This window comes from Mus caroli, unplaced genomic scaffold (assembly GCF_978045245.1).
Source record: "Mus caroli unplaced genomic scaffold, Mus_caroli_1 scaffold_1, whole genome shotgun sequence".
In the NCBI taxonomy this organism is placed as follows: Eukaryota; Metazoa; Chordata; class Mammalia; order Rodentia; family Muridae; genus Mus; species Mus caroli.
This window is the reverse complement of record NW_028227256.1, coordinates 78,200,232-78,220,309: the sequence shown is the minus strand read 5'-3', so window position 1 is coordinate 78,220,309 and position 20,078 is coordinate 78,200,232. Positions and strand designations below refer to the sequence as shown.

Here is a 20,078-nt window from a genome sequence, read left to right as displayed (position 1 = left end):
GCCTGATATCATAATCACAACGCCACAGTGCCTCCCAGACTAACAGTAAATACTGTTGATCCTCTGCTCACATAGACCTTCAGAGAACTCTCAGCAGCATCAAAGCTTGCAACATCTACCACCCATAGAAATGTAAATAGCTGGCAGTTGTCTATTCGGCTCATCTACTGCCACAACTCCCACCCTTGGCTATTTTTCCAAAGTGAACTGTTACCAAGATAAGAGCACTGAATATCCTCTAGACATCGCTGAATATTTCTCACTCCTTATTTCTAGTCCATGGAAAGCAATGAAGCTTCTGAAGAAGCTAGGGTTCCTCTCATTGCCCTAGGTTTTAAGAGAAAATGAGGTGCAGAAAGTAAGGGCCACTTCACCTCTAGCATCATCAATGTTAGAAAACACTAACCCAAAAGATGATGTGCATGAAGGGAATCAAGGAAAGGAATATCCAAGGTGCCAGTTCTCAACCAAAGAACAGAAAATTCTTACCACCAGGAGACATTAGGCAATGGCTAAGGGTGTCTTTGATTGTCATACTTTACATGGGCTAGATCTACCTATCAATACCAGCTGGTAGCTTCTTCTGTCTCCCATGGTTTCCAAACCCCTGGACACTCTAGGGTAAGGGTGGCTTCTTTCTCACTCTCAGAACAGTGGTGTTTCCTCTGTCTTGTCCTGGAATAAAGTCTGAAGAGTGCTATAAAGCAGAATGGGTGCTACTTACATCTACTGCGGACAGGTCATATTCTGCTAAGTATTCTGAAATATACAAAGCCATCACCACACAAAGGATTCTCCACTCCCAACTATCAATTCAGTCTGTGTATTTGCTGAGAAGTCTCCAGCACAGGCTGCCATGGTGGGAACATCTCCTTTCTGCTTTCCCAAAGTCCTTGAGTTGTCTCCCTGAGAGGCAGGTCATGCTGTTCTGCTAAGAAGGAGCTGTGAGGAAGTAAGCTCCTTATACTTTTCCCTTCAAGCTTGAGAACAACTTAACCTTCCAGGCTGCTCATCCTACTTCTTTCTTAGATGATCTCTCAGTGAAAAAGGCTGTCAGGTCAAGGTATGTAGAAACTTGAGTTCAGAACAGAAGCTATGAATCTTTTTGAAGAGCCACTGACAAAAAAAATGGTGTACGGATATCAGAACTGTCAGAATGAGTCTAAAGAGACTGATGATAATGTTTCCAAGAACCAAACTCACCCAGAAGATTTGGTAAAAAGAGAAAATGATGACCCTTTGCAGTTTCTGAATCAGTAAGGATGAGCCATACAAAAACCATAGATTCCAGCACCAGATGACCACATACTGATGGAATCTTGTGCTCCTACCAAAGTACTGTTTCTCATGATATTTGTGAATTGGGAAGAAAACCTAGTATTCCATGCATTCAAAAATGCATCCTATAGATAAAGCTAGCAAAAACAAAACAATTAAGTTTGACAAAAGCTTGTAATCATTGTTGTCTCTTTAAATTTGTCAGAAGTAGGATGGGCTGAGATGGCTGAGTGAGTAGAGGTGCTTGCCACTAAGCTTGGCCATCTGAATTCCATCTCAGAAACCACAAGGTACAAAGAGAAAATTAACTCGGCCAGCATTCCTTTAACCTCTATATGTGTACATATGCCACAAATGTGTCTATATATAGATACACACACACACACACACACACACACACAGGCATTAAGAAAGTAAAAATAAAAATGTAAGGAACAAATACATTTCACAGATAAGTGTATTCCACATGAAGTACCAAGTTATAGAAGCCATTTTTATAAACAGCCAAGAGATTGATTACTATGGTGGTCAAGGAAAACAACACCTTGCAAAATACAAGCCCCAAAACACATCTGGACACATGTGAATGCCTCTTACAAAAATAAGAAATTGTCATATAGTTATATGGAAAATTGTAATCAAGTTGCCTGTGTTTATTTATTTTTCTCAATCCTTATGGAAAAGAGATACTTTCATCTTTTGTACAACCTCATATCAAAATTTCACTTTTCAAGAAAACAACTTTCTGAACCTAAAATTTTGAGACAGAACAAAACATTGTTCCATATCACAAATGATTTCATCAAAATACTTATTATCTTATTCTGGGAAGTTAAATATAATCGAATTTATTTAAATTATCTGTGTGCCACTAAAAATTAGCTAGTATTTTGAAAAGTAAATTAAGTATTGATTTAGTGGGAGTTTTCTGTTTGGTGTATTTCTAACACTATTCATTTACATTGTGTTTATTATATACCTAATATGTATGTATGTATATGTTTGTATGTATTGGCTCTATATGCTTTGTAAGAGTATATAATACTTTAGGCACAAGTATAAATAATTAAAAACAGAGACACTTTGGCTGCTACTTTTAATGAGCATATGGCATTTCATCAACAGCCCTGGAGATGGGCAAGAAGTTGCAATTTTCCCACCTTGATGTCTCTTTGCAAACTAGGGTAGGGACTGGGCATTATAGTTGATTAATTTCCCAACTGTTTTTTTTTTATCTAATTTGACTTACAAAAAGCTGAACACATATATAATTCAATGAACTGAGACTCAGATGGCAGTGAATTTATTCTTGGAATCTATCTATGACCCTTCCCCAAGTCTCTGGATTATCATTTATTATACTTACATTTGTGATAAATACATCTCACATAAAACTATCATCTTGGCTAGATTTCATATATACAATATAGTGCCCTTCACTGTAGAACAGTGCTTTTAATTGGTTTTTAAACATTTGTTATGTATGAATTTGGTATTATTCATTGTCTGCATATAAATGAATAATGTACAAAACCTCAAAGGTAGACTATGGCAACATACATACTAGAAAAACAGAACATGTTCTCTCCTTGAAAAGGGATAAAGTATTTACCCGCTGTCAGAAGAGGTCCTGAACAGTCCACAGAATCCCTGAACTAGTGGGTCCTCGGGCTTCACTCTTCTGCTATGGAGCATTTTCTCCATTTCTTTTAATCTCTTGCTTTTCCCATTTTCAGCAAGACTGCACACTTGTTTACCTAAGTCATTTGCTCAGGGTAGGGCTGGCTGGGGACAAAGCTCCCTAGGGAATGCAGCTAGGATACCTAGAGGAGGGAATTTGATGATCCTAGATGGGGAGAAAGAGATGGCAATGGAGACATCAGGCAGCTAAGCAGCAAGAACATAAAATAACATTCGGGAAGGGTTGATTTCCTGTTGCATTTAAGTAAAGAAAGAATAATCTATTGTAGGATCTCAACATAACCTCCCCATTGAAATGATGACTTTATGCATTGTTTGTGGCTATGGTTTCCTCTTCAACAGTCTCTGGGATACTAAAGCCCTGGTTAAATACATTTAATATTAAAGATACCAAACAGTATCTTATTGATGTGAGGCATATAAACTTCTCTAGCAAGGTAAGACAAGGAAAATCTACAGAAGGACACAGAAGCAGTTGAGACAAGAAAGACTACCACTCTACCTTGAGGCAACCTACATTTAACCCTTTCCTGACTCCAGCAGCCATCCCAGACATTCATGAATATAAAGCATAAGGATGGTAAATCAAACATTTGAAATTTTATAATGAAAAACAAATGACAGACTGACAGACAAACGTTCTGCTCAATGGATCCTTTACTATTACATTTCAGGTATGGAGGCCTAAAGGGTTTTAAATCAATTTCATAAGGAACTTTCAGAATCTCACTTTAAAGCCACAAAATACGAGGAAATGAGAGTTCTCATGGTTTCTTTTTTGTGTAGGGAAGAGGCCTTCTGTATCTTTCTGCTTTGTAATTTTATTCACATTACAGTCTTTTATATGATTACTAATTATTGGTTTTCACCAGTGTTCACAGTTGTCACTAGATGTTTGTGTAGGGTGTGTATTTTCATGCATCTGTGTGTATCTGTGTCTTCATGTGTGTATTTTTGTGTAGACATGTTATGTATATATATATATATATATATATATATATATATATATATATATATATGTTGTGTGTCTGTGGTCTGCATGTGTCTATGAGTATGTTTGTTTGTCTTTATTTGCTATTATAATATCTCTCCTTTTATGGATGAAATCACATAGTTCAAAGGCTCTGGATTTAACTTCTCATTCTTAAATCTAGCACTTGGGAAAAGTTGACTACACTAGAAAATAAAAGAATTATCTGAATAAATTCCTGTCAAGGGGCGGGGGAGGGAGAGAAGGAGGAAAGGAGAGAGAGAGACAGAGACAGAGACAGAGACAGAGACAGAGACAGAGAGACAGGTTTCTTTTACGATTTCTGTGCCACCTTTCCCCCAGCACATTCTGTACACAGGACAAATTTTAGGGGAAGGTTTTGTGGCTAGGTTGTGTCACAATTCCTCCACTGCATGTCTTGCCTGGTTACAGGAGATGGCCTGTTCAGGCACTGTATTTCATTACTAGAAGTCTTAGCTAGCTTTGTCCTTGTAGATTCCTGTGTGTTTCCATCGTATTAGGTTTCTACTTAACCCCTGAAATGCTCCTCAATTCCAGCTGTCTCTCCCAGAACTTTCTTCCTCCATCCTCTCCATGCCTGGCATTCCATGTTATAGTAAAACTACTTCCAGATCCAGTTTTTATGATGAAGATTTATAAATCAGAGAGAAAAAGACTGTGTGTGTGTGTGTGTGTGTGTGTGTTTGATTTCTAAAACATGCACTTGGCCATCCCTGCTCTTTTCCTTAACTACTCTAAATAATATTTAATCTATATATGAAATTAGCAGGATTGTAAATCTTATATAGTTATTGTCTAAAATTAAGTATATCTCAGATTATCTGAAACAATGGTCTCAATTAAGAATTCACCATTTTAGAGCAGTTTAGATTTTGGTAGAAAGTAATGCATACTTCGCTTTAACTTTTATCAAGGTTACATGCTTGAAATCCAAGACTCATCAGTAGACAAGTTAAAGAATTAGAATTTATTAATATATATTTCCCTCTGGGATTGGTTGGAAATTGAAGGAGGAATATGGAAATGGAATGATATTTGCATTAGGAACATTCTTTTATACAAAACACGGCTGGGGTAAGGAAACCACAATGGACAAATTTGGGTGAAATTATTCATTCTGAGAGTAAATGAGATACTTCCATACATTAACAACTTAACTTGACCTCTCGATACTCTGAAAGGTGTCCTTAGGGAAACACTGGTCACACTGTGTGACATTTAAGGTGGTTGCACAAGCAAATGCATTTGGGTAATTGATAGTAAATTAAGAAGAAGAAAGAAACAAAAAACCATAGTACTTTGAAATTCTAGGCATTTCCAGAGTGTTTTGGAAAAGATTCAACAAAGCTATTATAAGTTATTATTCTGGCTGGACTATGAGTACCAGCAGGAAGTTGATCCTTTGGCAAACTATACTGTTTAATTAAGAAACTATTGATAAGCATAAAGAAACAGTCCCTTTTAACTCTCCCAGTGGGTTACTTAGGGTAGTTCAAACTGTCTGGACATTTTCCACTAAATTATTTACTAAATTGCTAGATCATATTGGTGTATTTCTGATATATTGATGATTTCTGTTAATTTAGGACAACATGTATGTTAAATGGGGAACAACTGACCACCATTTACAAGAATAGGAAATTGCCATGCAAATTATTTTGAATTCAAAGGGAAGGATTTGATGAGAATGGAGTTGTTTAACTGGCTGAAGGGTAAGGAGAAATTCTGCCATTTGCTATTCCTTCCCCTCCCTAAACACTTCTCTTGGTTGGACATTCTTTGAATTGTTTATAAATGTATTTCTTTCCTTTGACTCTTTTTCACATCTGCTACTGAAAACTTAAAGCATATCCACATGCCAATGCTTGATCTAGGATCCTCCTCCTCCCTTCCTCCTCCTCCTCCTCCTCCTCCTCCTCCTCCTCCTCCTCCTCCTCCTCCTCCTCCTCCTCCTCCTCCTCCTCCTCCTCCTCCTCTTCTTCTTCTTCTTCTTCTTCTTCTTCTTCTTCTTCTTCTTCTTCTTCTTCTTCTTCTTCTTCTTCTTCTTCTTCTTCTTCCTTCTAATAGGATCGCCAATGCTTCTCTTTAATGACTCCAATTCCATATTCCTATAAGTAGCTTTCAGGTCTTATACATTAAAAACAAAAATAAGCAAAAAACCCTCCTCCTCTCCTCCTCATTCTCGTCATATTCTTCTTCCTCCTTTCCCCTCTCCACTTCCCCTTCCCACTCCTCCTCCAGCTCTAGAATTGAACTCAGGCAAATTATTCTACCCATCATCTATGTTACCAGTGATTTCTTTTTCTTTTTTTTTTTTGATTTTTAATATTTTTATTTCATATTTTCCTCAGTTACATTTCCAATGCTATCCCAAAAGTCCCCCATAGCGCCCCCCACTTCCTTACCCACCCATTCCCATTCTTTTGGCCCTGGCATTCCCCTATATTGGGGCATATAAAGTTTGCAAGTCCAATGGGCCTCTCTTTCCAGTGATGGCCGACTAGGCCATCTTTCGATACATATGCAGCTAGAGACAAGAGCTCCGGGGTTCTGGTTAGTACATCATGTTGTTCCAACAATAGGGTTGCAGATCCCTTTAGCTCCTTGGGTACTTCTAGCTTCTCCATTGGGAGCCCTGTGATACATCCAATAGCTGACTGTGAACATCCACTCCTGTGTTTGCTAGGCCCCGGCATCGTCTCACAAGAGACAGCTATATTTGGGTCCTTTCAGCAAAATCTTGCTAGTGTATGCAGTGGTGTCAGCGTTTAGAAGCTGATTATGGGATGGATCCCTGGATACGGCAGTCTCTAAATGGTCCATCCTTTCATCACAGCTACGAACTTTGTCTCTGTAACTCCTTCCCTGGGTGTTTTGTTCCCAATTCTAAGAAGGTGCACAGTGTCCACACTTTGGTCTTCATTCTTCTTGATTTCTAATGTTTCTCTTTAGATAAGGTTTCACTAAGTTCCCCAAGCTAGCTCTGAATGTAACTCAAGTTGGCCTTGCACTTGAATTAACTCTACCTCAGCCTCCCAAGTACTGCTCTTACTACACCAGGAAATCTGTATTTACAAAATTTAGATTTCTTTCCAAATTTTGAGAGTTTAAGGTCATACTACTAAGAATAAAAACAATATGAACAATGACATAGAAATAAACAGTCCATTTTCAGACTCTAAGCTGGAACTTTTTTTCTAATAAATATGTCTGTGGTCAAATATTCAGACACACACAAGTGTAGTGTGTATTGTTTTTCTCTAGCATGACAGATTCATAAACTGAACCATTATACTATCCCATTAGTAAATGTACCATCAGCAGCTGTGTCTTTGAATCACTTAATGTTGAGAAAAAAAACAGGATTAATAAAATTTCCATTATATATACATACTTGTGTGTGTGTGTGTGTGTGTATGGGTACATATAGATTCGGAAGTCAGAGTTTAATCTTGGGCATTACTGAGAGTAAATTATAGAAACCTAAAATTTGCCAATTTGCCAATTAGGTTAGTTTACCTGGTCACTAAGCTGGAGTGTTCACCTGTCTCTCTTTCTCCAGAGCTGAGAATAAGAAGAAGTAAAGAAGCTGTCAAAATTGGCTTATTTTTTTTCATTAAATTTTGTTATGTATATATGTGTGAATATGTGTGTATGTATGTATTTAATATGTGCGTATGCATGGTAGTGTACATGTATGGATATGTGCATGTCAAAGGATGATGGCATGTATTGGAGGAGTGTATTGTGTCTGTACATGCTATTGTACATGTATGGATATGTGGTTATCAGAGGATGATGTGTAAAAATTGTTTCTTTCCTTCTACAATGCAGTGCCCAGGGATTGAAATCAGGTCATCAAGCCATTACTTGATGAGCCATTTTGCTGACCCTACACCAGTCTTTTTATATAGAATTTGGACCTCAAATTAATATTTTTTGTTAGTAAGATGATAGACAGATAGAAAGTCTTAAATGGTTAGCCTCTAAGGAAACTAGTCAAGCTATTTCTAATACCATGTTTGATGTATGTGCCAACAATATCTAAGAACTTGTTAGGAATATTGACGTTCAAGCCTACTAAGTGAAAATCTGCACTTTAACAAGGTACTTAAGACAGTTGCTTACATGTTGAAGTTTTAGAAACACTGAACATATACAAAATGTACATCTTATGCATGCAAAATGAGACTTGTGTTCCATGTTACATTACATGTATTGTACAATGTTTATTTTGCCTCATTCCTTATTTTTCTGAAAACATAGGCAATAGTGAATAACAGATAGTCCAAGTAGGCTAACAAAGGCTCTCAAATTTTCCGTACACTTCTTTCATATAAGCTGTTGTGTGCTCCAGAATCATTACCACAGAGAAATATTCTAAACACAAAGCTAGCTTGAATGCAGGCAGGTGCCTTTGTCAAACACAGCTAGCTTTTTAAAAACAATGCTATCTAAAGTCATAACTTGATAAATCTAGGAAAATCATTATATAAAAAACCCTCTTTGATTATTGTAGTTATTTCAGTATTTCTTGAATTTCAAAGTCTTTTAGGCTGATTTTATTTGCCTGTTATCATGCTATGCAATGGTGTATAGGCTGCATTTCTGCCCCATGTTCAGTGACTAATAGTTCTTTGAAATCAACTTTTATAGTTTTGATTTGCCATGGTAACCCATAGATATTAACAAACTAAAGCTTAGTTTATTGTTTATTTATCTATTTATTTATTTGTTTATTTTATTAGATATTTTCTTTTTTTTAATTTATTTTTTATTAGGTATTTTCCTCGTTTACATTTTCAATGCTATCCCAAAAGTCCGCCATACCCACCCCCCCAATCCCCTATCCACCCACTCCTCCTTTTTGGCCCTGGGGTTCCCCTGTACTGGGGCATATAAAGTTTGCAAGTCCAATGGGCCTCTCTTTGCAGTGATGGCCGACTAGGCCATCTTTTGATACATATGCAGCTAGAGACTAGAACTCTGGGGTACTGGTTAGTTCATATTGTTGTTCCACCTATTGGGTTGCAGTTCCCTTTAGCTCCTTGGGTAATTTCTCTAGCTCCTCTATTGGGGGCCCTGTGATCCATCCAATAGCTGACTGTGATCATCCACTTCTGTGTTTGCTAGGCCCCAGCATAGTCTCACAAGAGACAGCTATATCTGGGTCCTTTCAGCAAAATCTTGCTAGTGTATGCAATGGTGTCAGTGTTTGGAAGCTGATTATGGGATGGATCCCTGCATATGGCAATCACTAGATGGTCTATCCTTTCATCACAGCTCCAAATTTTGTCTCTGTAACTCCTTCCATGGGTGTTTTGTAGTTTATTGTTTTTAATGAATGTCTGGATTCAGGAAAGTGATGGAGAAATTGATAACACACATGTGTTCTAACTGTGCTGCCACACACACACACGCTGATATTCATATGTATATATATATATATATATATATATGTATATATATATATATATATATAGAGAGAGAGAGAGAGAGAGAGAGAGAGAGAGAGAGACAGAGACAGAGAGAGAGACAGAGAGAGAGAGACAGAGAGAGAGAGACAGAGAGAGAGACAGAGAGACAGGGAGAGAGAGAGAGAGTTTAACTCATATATTTATGTGTTAAAACAGATATCTTATCAGTTTCTGTCATATACTTTTCAGAACAATATGGGTTGGAGCAATTACAAATAGAATGAATGTCCTTACAACAAACAGAAACCCCACATAACCTCTTCATAGAGTGGTTTTCAGGTACCTACAAAGCTAACTTGCTTTGAGGGACAATATTGTTCCTTTTAGTTTTTACTGAATTTCCTTTGAAACTATCCTGATATTTTTTAGCATCATCAAACTCTGAACCATTGTGTAAATGGGTTCTGGCTGGCTTCACATGGTTATTGAAGAGTCACCTAGCTTCTCTGGCTCTGGTTGTTCTGGCTTCTGTTTGTTTAACTGAAATATGAAAAACTTCTTTCATATAAGCTGTTGTGTGCTCCAGAATCATTACCACAGAGAAATATTCTAAACACAAAGCTAGCTTGAATGCAGGCAGGTGCCTTGCCATTTCTCAAAGAGAAGCCAGTTTAGAATTGGGGGAAAAAAAAGGAAAGAAGTCCCAAACATTTAGTATGACATAGAAATTTAATGCAAAATACTGGTAATACTGTACTTCTGTCTGGTCAACAGTAAAATCGCCTGATAATATCAGAAAAAGTTCATTAAAGCTGTATATGTGACTTATTACTTTAACCAACAAATTTCACACGTAAGAGACTAAGTGGTTTCTTAATCTAAAATGGTGAGAATACTATACACAGGGAGATGACGACATCAATAGTCTCCCTTTGCAGAGCATGTTGCACAGAGTAATCCTTTCATTGTACCATTTGTAATTTCCACTCACAACAACTAAATAAAAGTAGGCTTCGTTTTTCTTTGTTGTTGTTTATGTTTTCAAAATCAGCATTGTTGCTAACTAACATTACACAGAGAATTTCAAGTATCACAGAAGGGCGGTAGAACAAAGAAGAGCTGCTGTCCTTAGGGAGAAGGAGCCGCATTGGCTCACTGTACTGTGAATGTTGTTCAGCTACAGTATGGGACTAAGACTATGAAAATAATTCCCAAGCACTGCCAATTTGGATAAGCTTATTGTCCTCAGTGAAATAGTATCAATTGTATATCATGAAAATATTTGATTGTATAATTTATATCTACCTTTTTCTATGCTTTGGGTACAATTTCCTCTTCTTTCAAAAGTGCTTACCATAAACATGAATAGCATAAGCAAAGATAATGTTATTTTTTAAAGTCACTAAAGGGTCCTTTTAGAAAGTAGTCTATTGGTCTACTTGGAGTTTAAGCATCACACCAACGATGTTGAATGCCTCTAGTTGTGTAGACTCTCATTCACAAGTACATTCAGAAAAGTGACCAAAATAATATTTTTGGAAAAAAGGAAGTTAATATTATATTTACCTATTACCAGCAAGAATAACTATTTCTCATTTATTCATTTCCAGAGAAGTTACAAAAAATGGTAACCTAGAATTTAAACTTAAAAACATATAATTTCTATTTCGATATTAACACTTTAGGAAATTAGAAAGTCAGATTTTAAACTTCTTGATAAGTTAATTCAGGCTGTAATTAAAGTATCAGTACTGGACTGCATTTGAAAATAGACTAATGTTTCTAGGGACAGTTGAATTTTGATGCATCTAGCCACTTCTTTAAGCAAAGTAAGGCAGTAGGTTTCACATGGGTCATCTGAGAGTGCACTGCAAATACTTGTCCAGTCAATGCAACTGTTCAGGTGATTGGAGAGAGTCAGTTCCACTCATATCTTAACATGTGCCCAGTTTACTGTTTTTCTTCACAGATTAGAGTAAGCTAAATGACTTAATACAGATGTTAAGCACAGTGGAACCTTAGTGTTCTCTTGTATAGAGAAGATAAAATAGCCTAATAGACAATATTATTTTTCAACTATCATTTAATAAATATAGTTTTAGAAATCTGACAGTTTTCATAACCTACAATTATCATAATATCCAACAATTAAGATCAACCAACATCATGAGTTAAAATTCCTAGCTAATCTGCTTCACACAGACACATATAAGTGTGTACATGTGCAACACAGATACACACACATATGTGTATCCACAATACACATATATTATGCACACACATATACTCATGTGTATATATAAGTATATATTATACACACACACATATATACTCTAATGCAAGCACACATCAGGACATGAATTTCCTTTTTACTTTTAAATTAATAGTTAAATCACTTGAGGATAGCCATTTTACAATATATTCAATAATGCAAATGTGGTTTCTTGCAGACATTTTTAATAACGTGTCTATTATCTGTTAGTTTTCACAAACAAAAGAGACATGCTTAAAATCCAACTAGGACAGTGGTCCTCAACCTGTGTGCCATGACTCCTTTAGAAATTCAAATGACCCTTTCTTAGGAGTCACCTAAGATCGCTGGAAAACACAGATATTTACCTAGGATTCATAACAGTAGCAAAATTACAGTTATGAAGCATCAACAAAAATAATTTTATGGTCTGGGGTCAGCAGAGCATGAGAAACTGCATTAAAGGGTCTTGGCATTAAGAAGGTTGAAGACCAATGCTCTCGCATGACTTAGAAACCAACTCTCAGTGCAGCTTTAGCTTTAACAGTGAGAAAATTTCTAAGGGTAGGGATACAAATCAGTTACCTTTGTCATGACTTCCAGCATTGTCCTGTAAAAATACCTCATGAAAGATTTATGTGAGATTTTGCATGTATGTCTGTGTAACATTTGACATGGTATATTCACAGTCCATTCTGCCCAATACCATCATGTGTGGTCTATTTTTGTTTGTTTGTTTTTTCTTTAACTACATCCTGAGAAAAGGGTAGACTACTGATATGATAGAATATATTGGTATTGATGCAAGATATGTGATACCCTGCGTTCTGTGGGAAAGCAGAATCTGCTAGTATCATGCACTCCTCCATCACGGAGAAATGCTTTTATTACAGTTGAAGAATTGGTGAATGCATGACTCTTCAAGCATGTCAAACAGTTTAGCCAGACCAAGAAAATTCAAGCCTGTGCCATGTATGCCAGACCACACTTGTGTTCTAAAATGTGGAGCTTCAAATTATTCTAATGAATACATCAAAGCACAACCTGACCTGAGGAGAATTTACTTTCATTTGTAGCTGTAGAGAGTAGCTGTATGTGTTTGAGTGGTGTGTGTGTGTGTGTGTGTGTGTGTGTGTGTGTGTGTGTGTGTGAGAGAGAGAGAGAGAGAGAGAGAGAGAGAGAGAGAGATTGAGAGAGAGAGAGATTGAGAATGAGAGAGATAATGAGAGAGAGCAATGAGCAGAAGTGGAGAAAACAGAGGAGACTAAACTTTTAAAGTAATATCCAGAATCAGTGTCTTACCACATGCATTACACACACACACACACACACACACACACACACACCATAGGCAACATTAGGAAGCATCCATACTCTACACTCTGTCAATGTGAGTCTAATGGAAGATATATGAACGGTCACCAGTTACAGAGAACCTGATAAATAATAAGCTGCAATAATTTTGTTGTGAAAACATCAGAATAACTCTACTAACTGTTATCTGCTCGCAACATTTTTTTCAAGTTCTGCAAGTAGAATCAACAGAGGAAAAGGTAATAAGGATAGAGTCCAAATTTATAGAACCTATGATCAAGTTCATAGCTCATGGAAACAGTATGACCACTAGAAGTGAATGTTTTGCTCTCTGTCCTCTTCAAATTTTAACATGTCCCTCCTCCTCCTCTTTTTCTTCCACCTCTTCCTCCTCCTCCTCATCCTCCTCCTTCTTCTTCTTTCTCCTCCTCCTCCTTCCCCTCCTTCTCCTCTTTCTCTTCCTTCTCTCCTCTCCTTTCCTCCTCCTCCTCCTCTTCTGTCATCTCTCACCAAATAGATGTGTTCTCCAAGATATTATCAGATTAACTGAACTTGCATCCTGTTTTTAAATCTTCTACAATGCCTTGTTTTACATACCTTTCATTTTCTCATTGATCTTTTGTGTTCTTTGTATAAATCAGTTGCAACCGTACTTGGAGCACCAACCCCTCCTAGAATAAATGGACCATTTCAGTTAAAGCAGTGGTTTGAATAATATTTTTCTTCTTCCAGCTGCATCTTTCTTTTTTCCCTTTATTCTTTTCTTCTCTCTACCCTGAAAACAGCACTACACACTAGATTTTCTAATTATTCCACCAAATCTACTCTAGCCTTAATAATTCACCTCTATCTGACTTTCTGATGGATTCACTAGGGATATTAACCCTGAGTGCTTTTCTAAATCCTCACATCGCCATAGTGTCAGAGTATCTAGCATTCAGCAGGAGTTCGGTAAGAATATATTGCCTAATTTCAACAAGTGAACACATTCCACATAATGTAGCTCTCTCTGTCTCTCTGTCTCTGTCTCTGTCTCTGTCTCTGTCTCTGTCTCTTTCTCTCTCTCTCTCTCTCTCTCTCTCTGTGTGTGTGTGTGTGTGTGTGTGTGTGTGTGTGTGTGTGTGTGTGTGTGATTCGAAGGGCATTATTTTATATTCCAGAGTCGCAGAGCCCAGCATGGTATTTCCACATGAATGGAAAGTCAATAAATGCTTTGCTAATTGATTGGCCCACTAAAAAAATCTGATTGAAAGGAAGGAAGAGTCTTTGGCAGTCTTTTCAGAGGTATTAAAAAATTAGTGGAAGGTTATTTCAGGCAAAAAGGGGGCTGTGGAGATAAAAGTCAAGCCAAGTAGATCAATGTTTTGTTTGTGCCAAAAAAAATTATCTCCATAGTATGAAAGATTACAACATCTATAGGAATCAGAACTGAGATACTATCTAGATAGATTGTTCCTCCTTCAGGTGTTGATTTTTCTGAAGTTCTCTCTGTATTTTTATTTAAATATATTTGTTAGTGCTAACCACCATTTTAAACAGGAAAATCCTAAAAGCAACTCCTGCTGCCTCCATCCTCACTTGGCATAACTCCTAATCAGTTTCACAATGGGGAGCAGAGCAAGACTCACACCTGGGGTTTGGAGAACAACAAAGGATGCTGGAAATAGGAGAATTCAAATATTTCCTGTTCTCTATTAATATCCTTATCCAAGCCGTCGCTTTATCCCCTAAGTATGTGCCAACATTCTCATTTTCTTAATCTTAAAGATGAAATATCTGGAATTTTCACCTGGTGTTCGGGCTACTCCCCCTCCCCTGCTTCCAAACACACAAAAGAGCAAAATAAAGATCTTTGCACACCCCTGTTCTAAAACATAGGGAAATTAAAGCACATTTGTCAAGAAGGCATAAATCTTTGGTAAGTTGTTTAAAGGAATGATGTTTTGGGGAAGTGGTATATTTGAGAGAAACGACCAAGGCTATATATAGAGATGTTCAGTTTAGTGTTGTATGGTAGGAAAAAAAAGGCTTAGGCCACCAGAACACTATTTGCAATGTAGACTAATGGACAATTTGTGTTTTCCATTGTAGGTGACTTTTAAAAGTCTTCTGAATAAGAATGAGCCTAATTTGTGCATAAAAAATAAGTGAATGCTAGAGAATATAGAAATGAATGCTAGAGAATATAGAAATGCTATAGGAGTTCAACAAAGGGCAGAAGTGTCAGAATGTTGAAAAGCAGAGTGAATCTACAAGTCACAATTAGAGGAGTTCAGATGTTTGTCCTTTGTAATATACTCATGGAATATCAGACACACTTTTTTTTTTTGGAGTTATGTACTCCTCGACACAGAACATCATTTTAGAATATACATAGATCCAGAAAGCACTAAGAATTATCAATTAATTTCCAAATCTGACCAAGAGATAAATCTCCAGCACTTAGTGAGGCTGAGGCAAGGGGATGAAGTTTGAAAGTGCTAAGCTAGACTACTATCCACATTCCGTCAAGACCAGTCTTAGCTACACATAGTAAGATGCTTTAATAAAAGGAGAGGTGGAAGAGATGGCTGAGTGGGGAACGTGCTGTCCAGGAAAGCAAGAGGAACTGAGTTCAGATCCCCATCAGGCACATGAAATCCGAACATGACAGTGCATTCATTTATAACCTTCATTTAAGGGAGGAGAATCTCTGGGGTTGCTGGCTAGCCAGTTTAGCTGAAAATGGCAATCTCCAGGTCCTACCAAAGATCCTGACACATCTAAGGAGGTAGAGGGCAATACTGGATAATGCACCAAACAGTGCACACATATGAATACAACCACTATGCATACATACACACACACACAGATGATGACGATGATTATGATAAGATGGATGATGATGTCAATCATTTTAAAGAGGCTTATATTATGCCAAATTTTCTTCATAAACACATAAATACAACCTCAAAATAACCTAAAAAATAAATATAGCATTTTAGTGAGTAATCAGCAGAGACCAGCACATGTAACAAACATGATAGAGTCCAAGGTCTCCAGCTCCCTATGCATTCCCATTGGCCATCTCTTTCCTTTTTAAACAGAGAGACACCTGTATGTAGTCTCTCACACTGCTCCTGTCAGAATCACATACAAAAAGCAGCATACAGTTTAATCTAACACAGAACCAGAGACTCCACATTCATAAATATTTACCTTATTCCTAATTCAAAGGACCCAACAATGGTAAATATAGAATCATTCATAACAATAATGAGTGTGGGGAAACCCAGCTAATTAAGGTTGAAGTCACCATGTCTGGATAGCTCCTCTGAGCTCAGCACAAAATAGGGGAGTCCCTTTATCAACAGAGCTTCCTCTTCTCTGATGTTGTCTAGGGAACCTGACACCCCCCTCCCCCATCCTGTACCTGTGGAAGGTCTCATAGTCCTTGGAAAACCTACAAGTTCAACTTCATCTTTCTTGATATGAACATGTCCAGCAAAATACCTGAGATTCCTTGAATGTCTCTCCATACAAATGGGGCATTCTCAGTACTTCTTCCTTCCCTTCAAGATTCATACATTCATACATAGCCCTTGCCCACCTTGAATAAGGTGTGTGCATACAAGCCCACCCTGAATAAAGCTGTGCACATAAGATAAGATCATCCAGGAGAGCTGCTTCATTAAAACCCTCAGAGGTCTCCCTCCCACACACATTTACTCTTCCCCCAAGCCTGACAGGGATCCTGCAGACCCCACCTCTTTTGGACTCAGTTTCATCCTTCTATTTTGGTGTGCAGGGTTGCCTGGAAACCCCGAGGCAGGAAACAGAGGACATGGAACCACAGAGGGACCTTACACGCATACCAGATATGAGGCCAATATTAAATATTGATGAGGCCTCTTCATGGCTCATCTGCTGTTCAAAAGAACTGAAATTGTCTTATTTTCCTATAAGCTTACCACCAGGACTCCCTATCATTTATTCTACCTTCCCTGGCCTTCAAAAAACCTCATCTAAAGGTAGTTTTCTTCCTTCTTTTTGATTTCCCTCACAGTCTTTCTGCATATCCCCAAAGGCAGATGATGATAAGTTGTGACATCACTCAAAAGCTGAGTTTGGAAGATAAATGAGATGTTGATGAGGAGTGCCTCTAGGACCAATATAAGCAGAAGGTGTGGCAAGGAAGTAATGTTGGGCAGATGATGGGGCCAATGAACAGGAGTTCAAACATATGGGCCTATGTGGGACATTTCATATTCATAGTATAAAAGAGTTCAAATCTTTAATGAAAGAGGATTGAGGCACAGTAGTTCTGTTTATACCACATTTTAGAAAGCAATGCATTCTGTCTTTTTGCCCTAAATCCAACTAGATGGGGCATTTAAAGTATCTCAGTTACTTATCTATTGCTGTGATAAAACATCATGACAAATGCAACTTATAAAAGAGTACATTTACATTTAACTTTGTTTATGGTTTCAGAGGGTTCGAGTCCATGAGGGCAGAACAAGGGCAGAGGGGTAGGAACAGCTGAGAGTTTTCATCTTAATATGTAAGTAGGAGGGGGGGGTGCGTGGAAGAGAGCAAGAGACAGAGACAGGTTGAGACAGAGACAGAGACAGAGGGGGGGTGAGAAAGAGAGAGAGCATGTGCCTGGGGAATAGGAAGATTCTTCAGAAATCTCAAAGTCTATCTCACGGACATACTTTCTTTACAAAGGCTATGCCTTCTGATCCTTCCCAAATAGACTGTGGAACAGACCAAGTACTCCAATATCTGAGACAATGGACAGCATCCTCTTTGTTGAGTACCAGTTATATTCGTGCTCAGGGGACCCGATGTTTCTCATTTTCAGAGTCCCTAGGGTAGAGTCAGTTGCTGCTCCCCACAAACAACATCCTCAGCTTTTATGAAGTGTGTCCTGCTCACAGTTCACAACAAGACAAACTTTTGTAATTCACCAGCTATTGCCTCCTGGTCTTTTTTCATCTGAGTGCTTTCTGAGTATACTGGAAAAGCTCTCAATAAAGGATTTCTGAGAAAGAATGAGATTCTGTGTAAGCAAAGCCTCCAAGTGATTTGACTGAAGAGATCTCATCCACAGAACACAATTTGCTCAAATAGCATAGATTAACACAGGCTGACAAGAAAATTAGAAAATCAGCTCAGCCTTGGTGGCAAGGTAGCTGCACATTCACAGGGGCCACTTCACTGCTATAGACAAAGTTAAAGGTGATTTTTAAAAAAGAAACATCCCTTAATAATAGACCAAATGATTCATAGTTAAAGTGCTCATCAGAAATATGTCAACATTACAAATGTGTAAAAATCATGATTGATTGATGGATAACCTATTTAGTTTGACAGAATTACTTCTACAATTTCTGTGCCACTAAATAGTCTACTGAAAAAAATAATCCCAAATTTCAGCAATGATAGTGAGCATGATTTTGTTCGTCTGCCAACAAGTCTAACCAACAAGCTAAAAGTTCAGTGAGAGAGCCTATCCCATAAAATAAGATGAAGAGTGACAGAGAAAGATACCTACCATCAATTTCTGACCTCTGTGTCTATATAAGCACATACAAGTATCTGTGTCCATATAATCACACATGATGTACATAGGTAACACATACACACTTGAACATTAAAAAACAAACAAACAAAGGAACAAACAAATAAAGCCAGAATGTCTACAAAAGCTCATGTGTTAAAGGTTCGAAGGTACAGATACTATTAAGATGTGTGATTAGCTTCAGTGGTCACCTTACAGTGTGTCATTTCTTTGATGAGTTTATAGAGTTGGGTCATACTTGAAGGAAGTGTGCCACTGAGGACACCATTTGAAGGGGACATCTTACCCTATCATCTCTTTTCTTGCTCCCCTTTCCCTAACTCTGCATCCTTGCTCCATGAGGCAACCAGTTTTCTTTAGCACATGTTTCTACTGCTATGATGCTCTACACTATACAGGATCCAAGCAGTGGAGCTAGCTGACCTCTAAAACTGTGTACTAAAAGATGTTTCTAACTTTAAGTGGGTTTTCTCTAATATTTGGTCACAGAGTGGAAATTTGACTAACATACGGTGAGCAGAAGTCAGGCAACAGACTCAGCTAAAGCAGCCTCCTCTCCTTTACCTCTTTATACCTACACATTTCTCCCATGACCCACCTCATCATGCTTGTTAAATGCTCACTGCTAATGGTTTGTTTGAGTTGGGATCTCTTGCTACAGATCATAATCAATAGCAACCAGACAATTATAATCTCCTAATAATATATCAATTATTAAGATGGGGCTGATGAAGCAAACTAAGAATATTTAAATATACTTAAACTATATATCAAATGCTCCTGAAAAATATATACATACATATACATATATATATATATATACATATATACTTATACACACACATATATATGTATATATATACGTATATATACACATATATACACATGCATAGGCATTAACCGAATTGATTAGAGGAATTTCTAAATGAGACTCTGATCTAACTGAATTCAAAAGTACTGACAATCCATCCACTGTCTGGTATTCTGATTACACTTCAATTCTGGTCATTTATATTTGCCAATTCAGGAATTTTATCATGGCTTATGGGAATCACATTTCTTTAGACCTGGCATAGAAAACCTTGACCTAATGAGATCAGGAAAATGGATGACATAAATGCATCTCCTTTGACCCATACACAGCATGATCTGTTACTGAAGCATTTATTTAGATACTAAAATCGGATGCTGGAGTCTTCAAGTCTGGGTCAGTATATGTCATCAGAACATATATAACATTTATCAAGACACAAAAGAAAAATGGAAGAAGTTGTTGGGATGATGGTGGAAGCAAGGGGGAAGGTGGAAAACAACACACAACAAAAGGGTAAAGCTGAAAAGATGAATTAATTTATTTTGTAAATTTAAATTTTAAGCTTCTTATGACTTAAATCTGTAAACAGTTTCTCCCTAACTTTATTATTAATTGCTTTCATATGGATTTACTTTGAAACATCTATAGAAATATACACACAAAAGTATGTAAATCATTGACTCTTCTTAGCTTCTGAGTTAACAATAACACCAAACTTGAACTTT

At 37.4% G+C, this 20,078-nt stretch overlaps 1 protein-coding gene across 6 annotated transcripts in view; it reads right to left on the bottom strand.

The window, feature by feature from the left end:
* The window catches only part of Nyap2 (neuronal tyrosine-phosphorylated phosphoinositide-3-kinase adaptor 2), a 305,966-nt gene that overhangs the window by 219,990 nt on the left and 65,898 nt on the right, over positions 1–20,078 (bottom strand). The window contains exon 1 of one of the 6 annotated variants that reach the window (XM_085838718.1): positions 2,891–3,030. The exons of 4 other annotated variants lie outside the window; for them this stretch is intronic. Coding sequence is in view for 1 of the 2 variants with exons in the window: in XM_085838705.1 (XP_085694831.1) it covers positions 2,891–2,982 (92 nt within the window). In the remaining variant the exon portion in view is untranslated. Of the gene's footprint in view, positions 1–2,890; positions 3,031–20,078 lie in introns of those variants that run through there. One more of the 6 variants, XM_085838705.1, reaches the window with a different exon arrangement.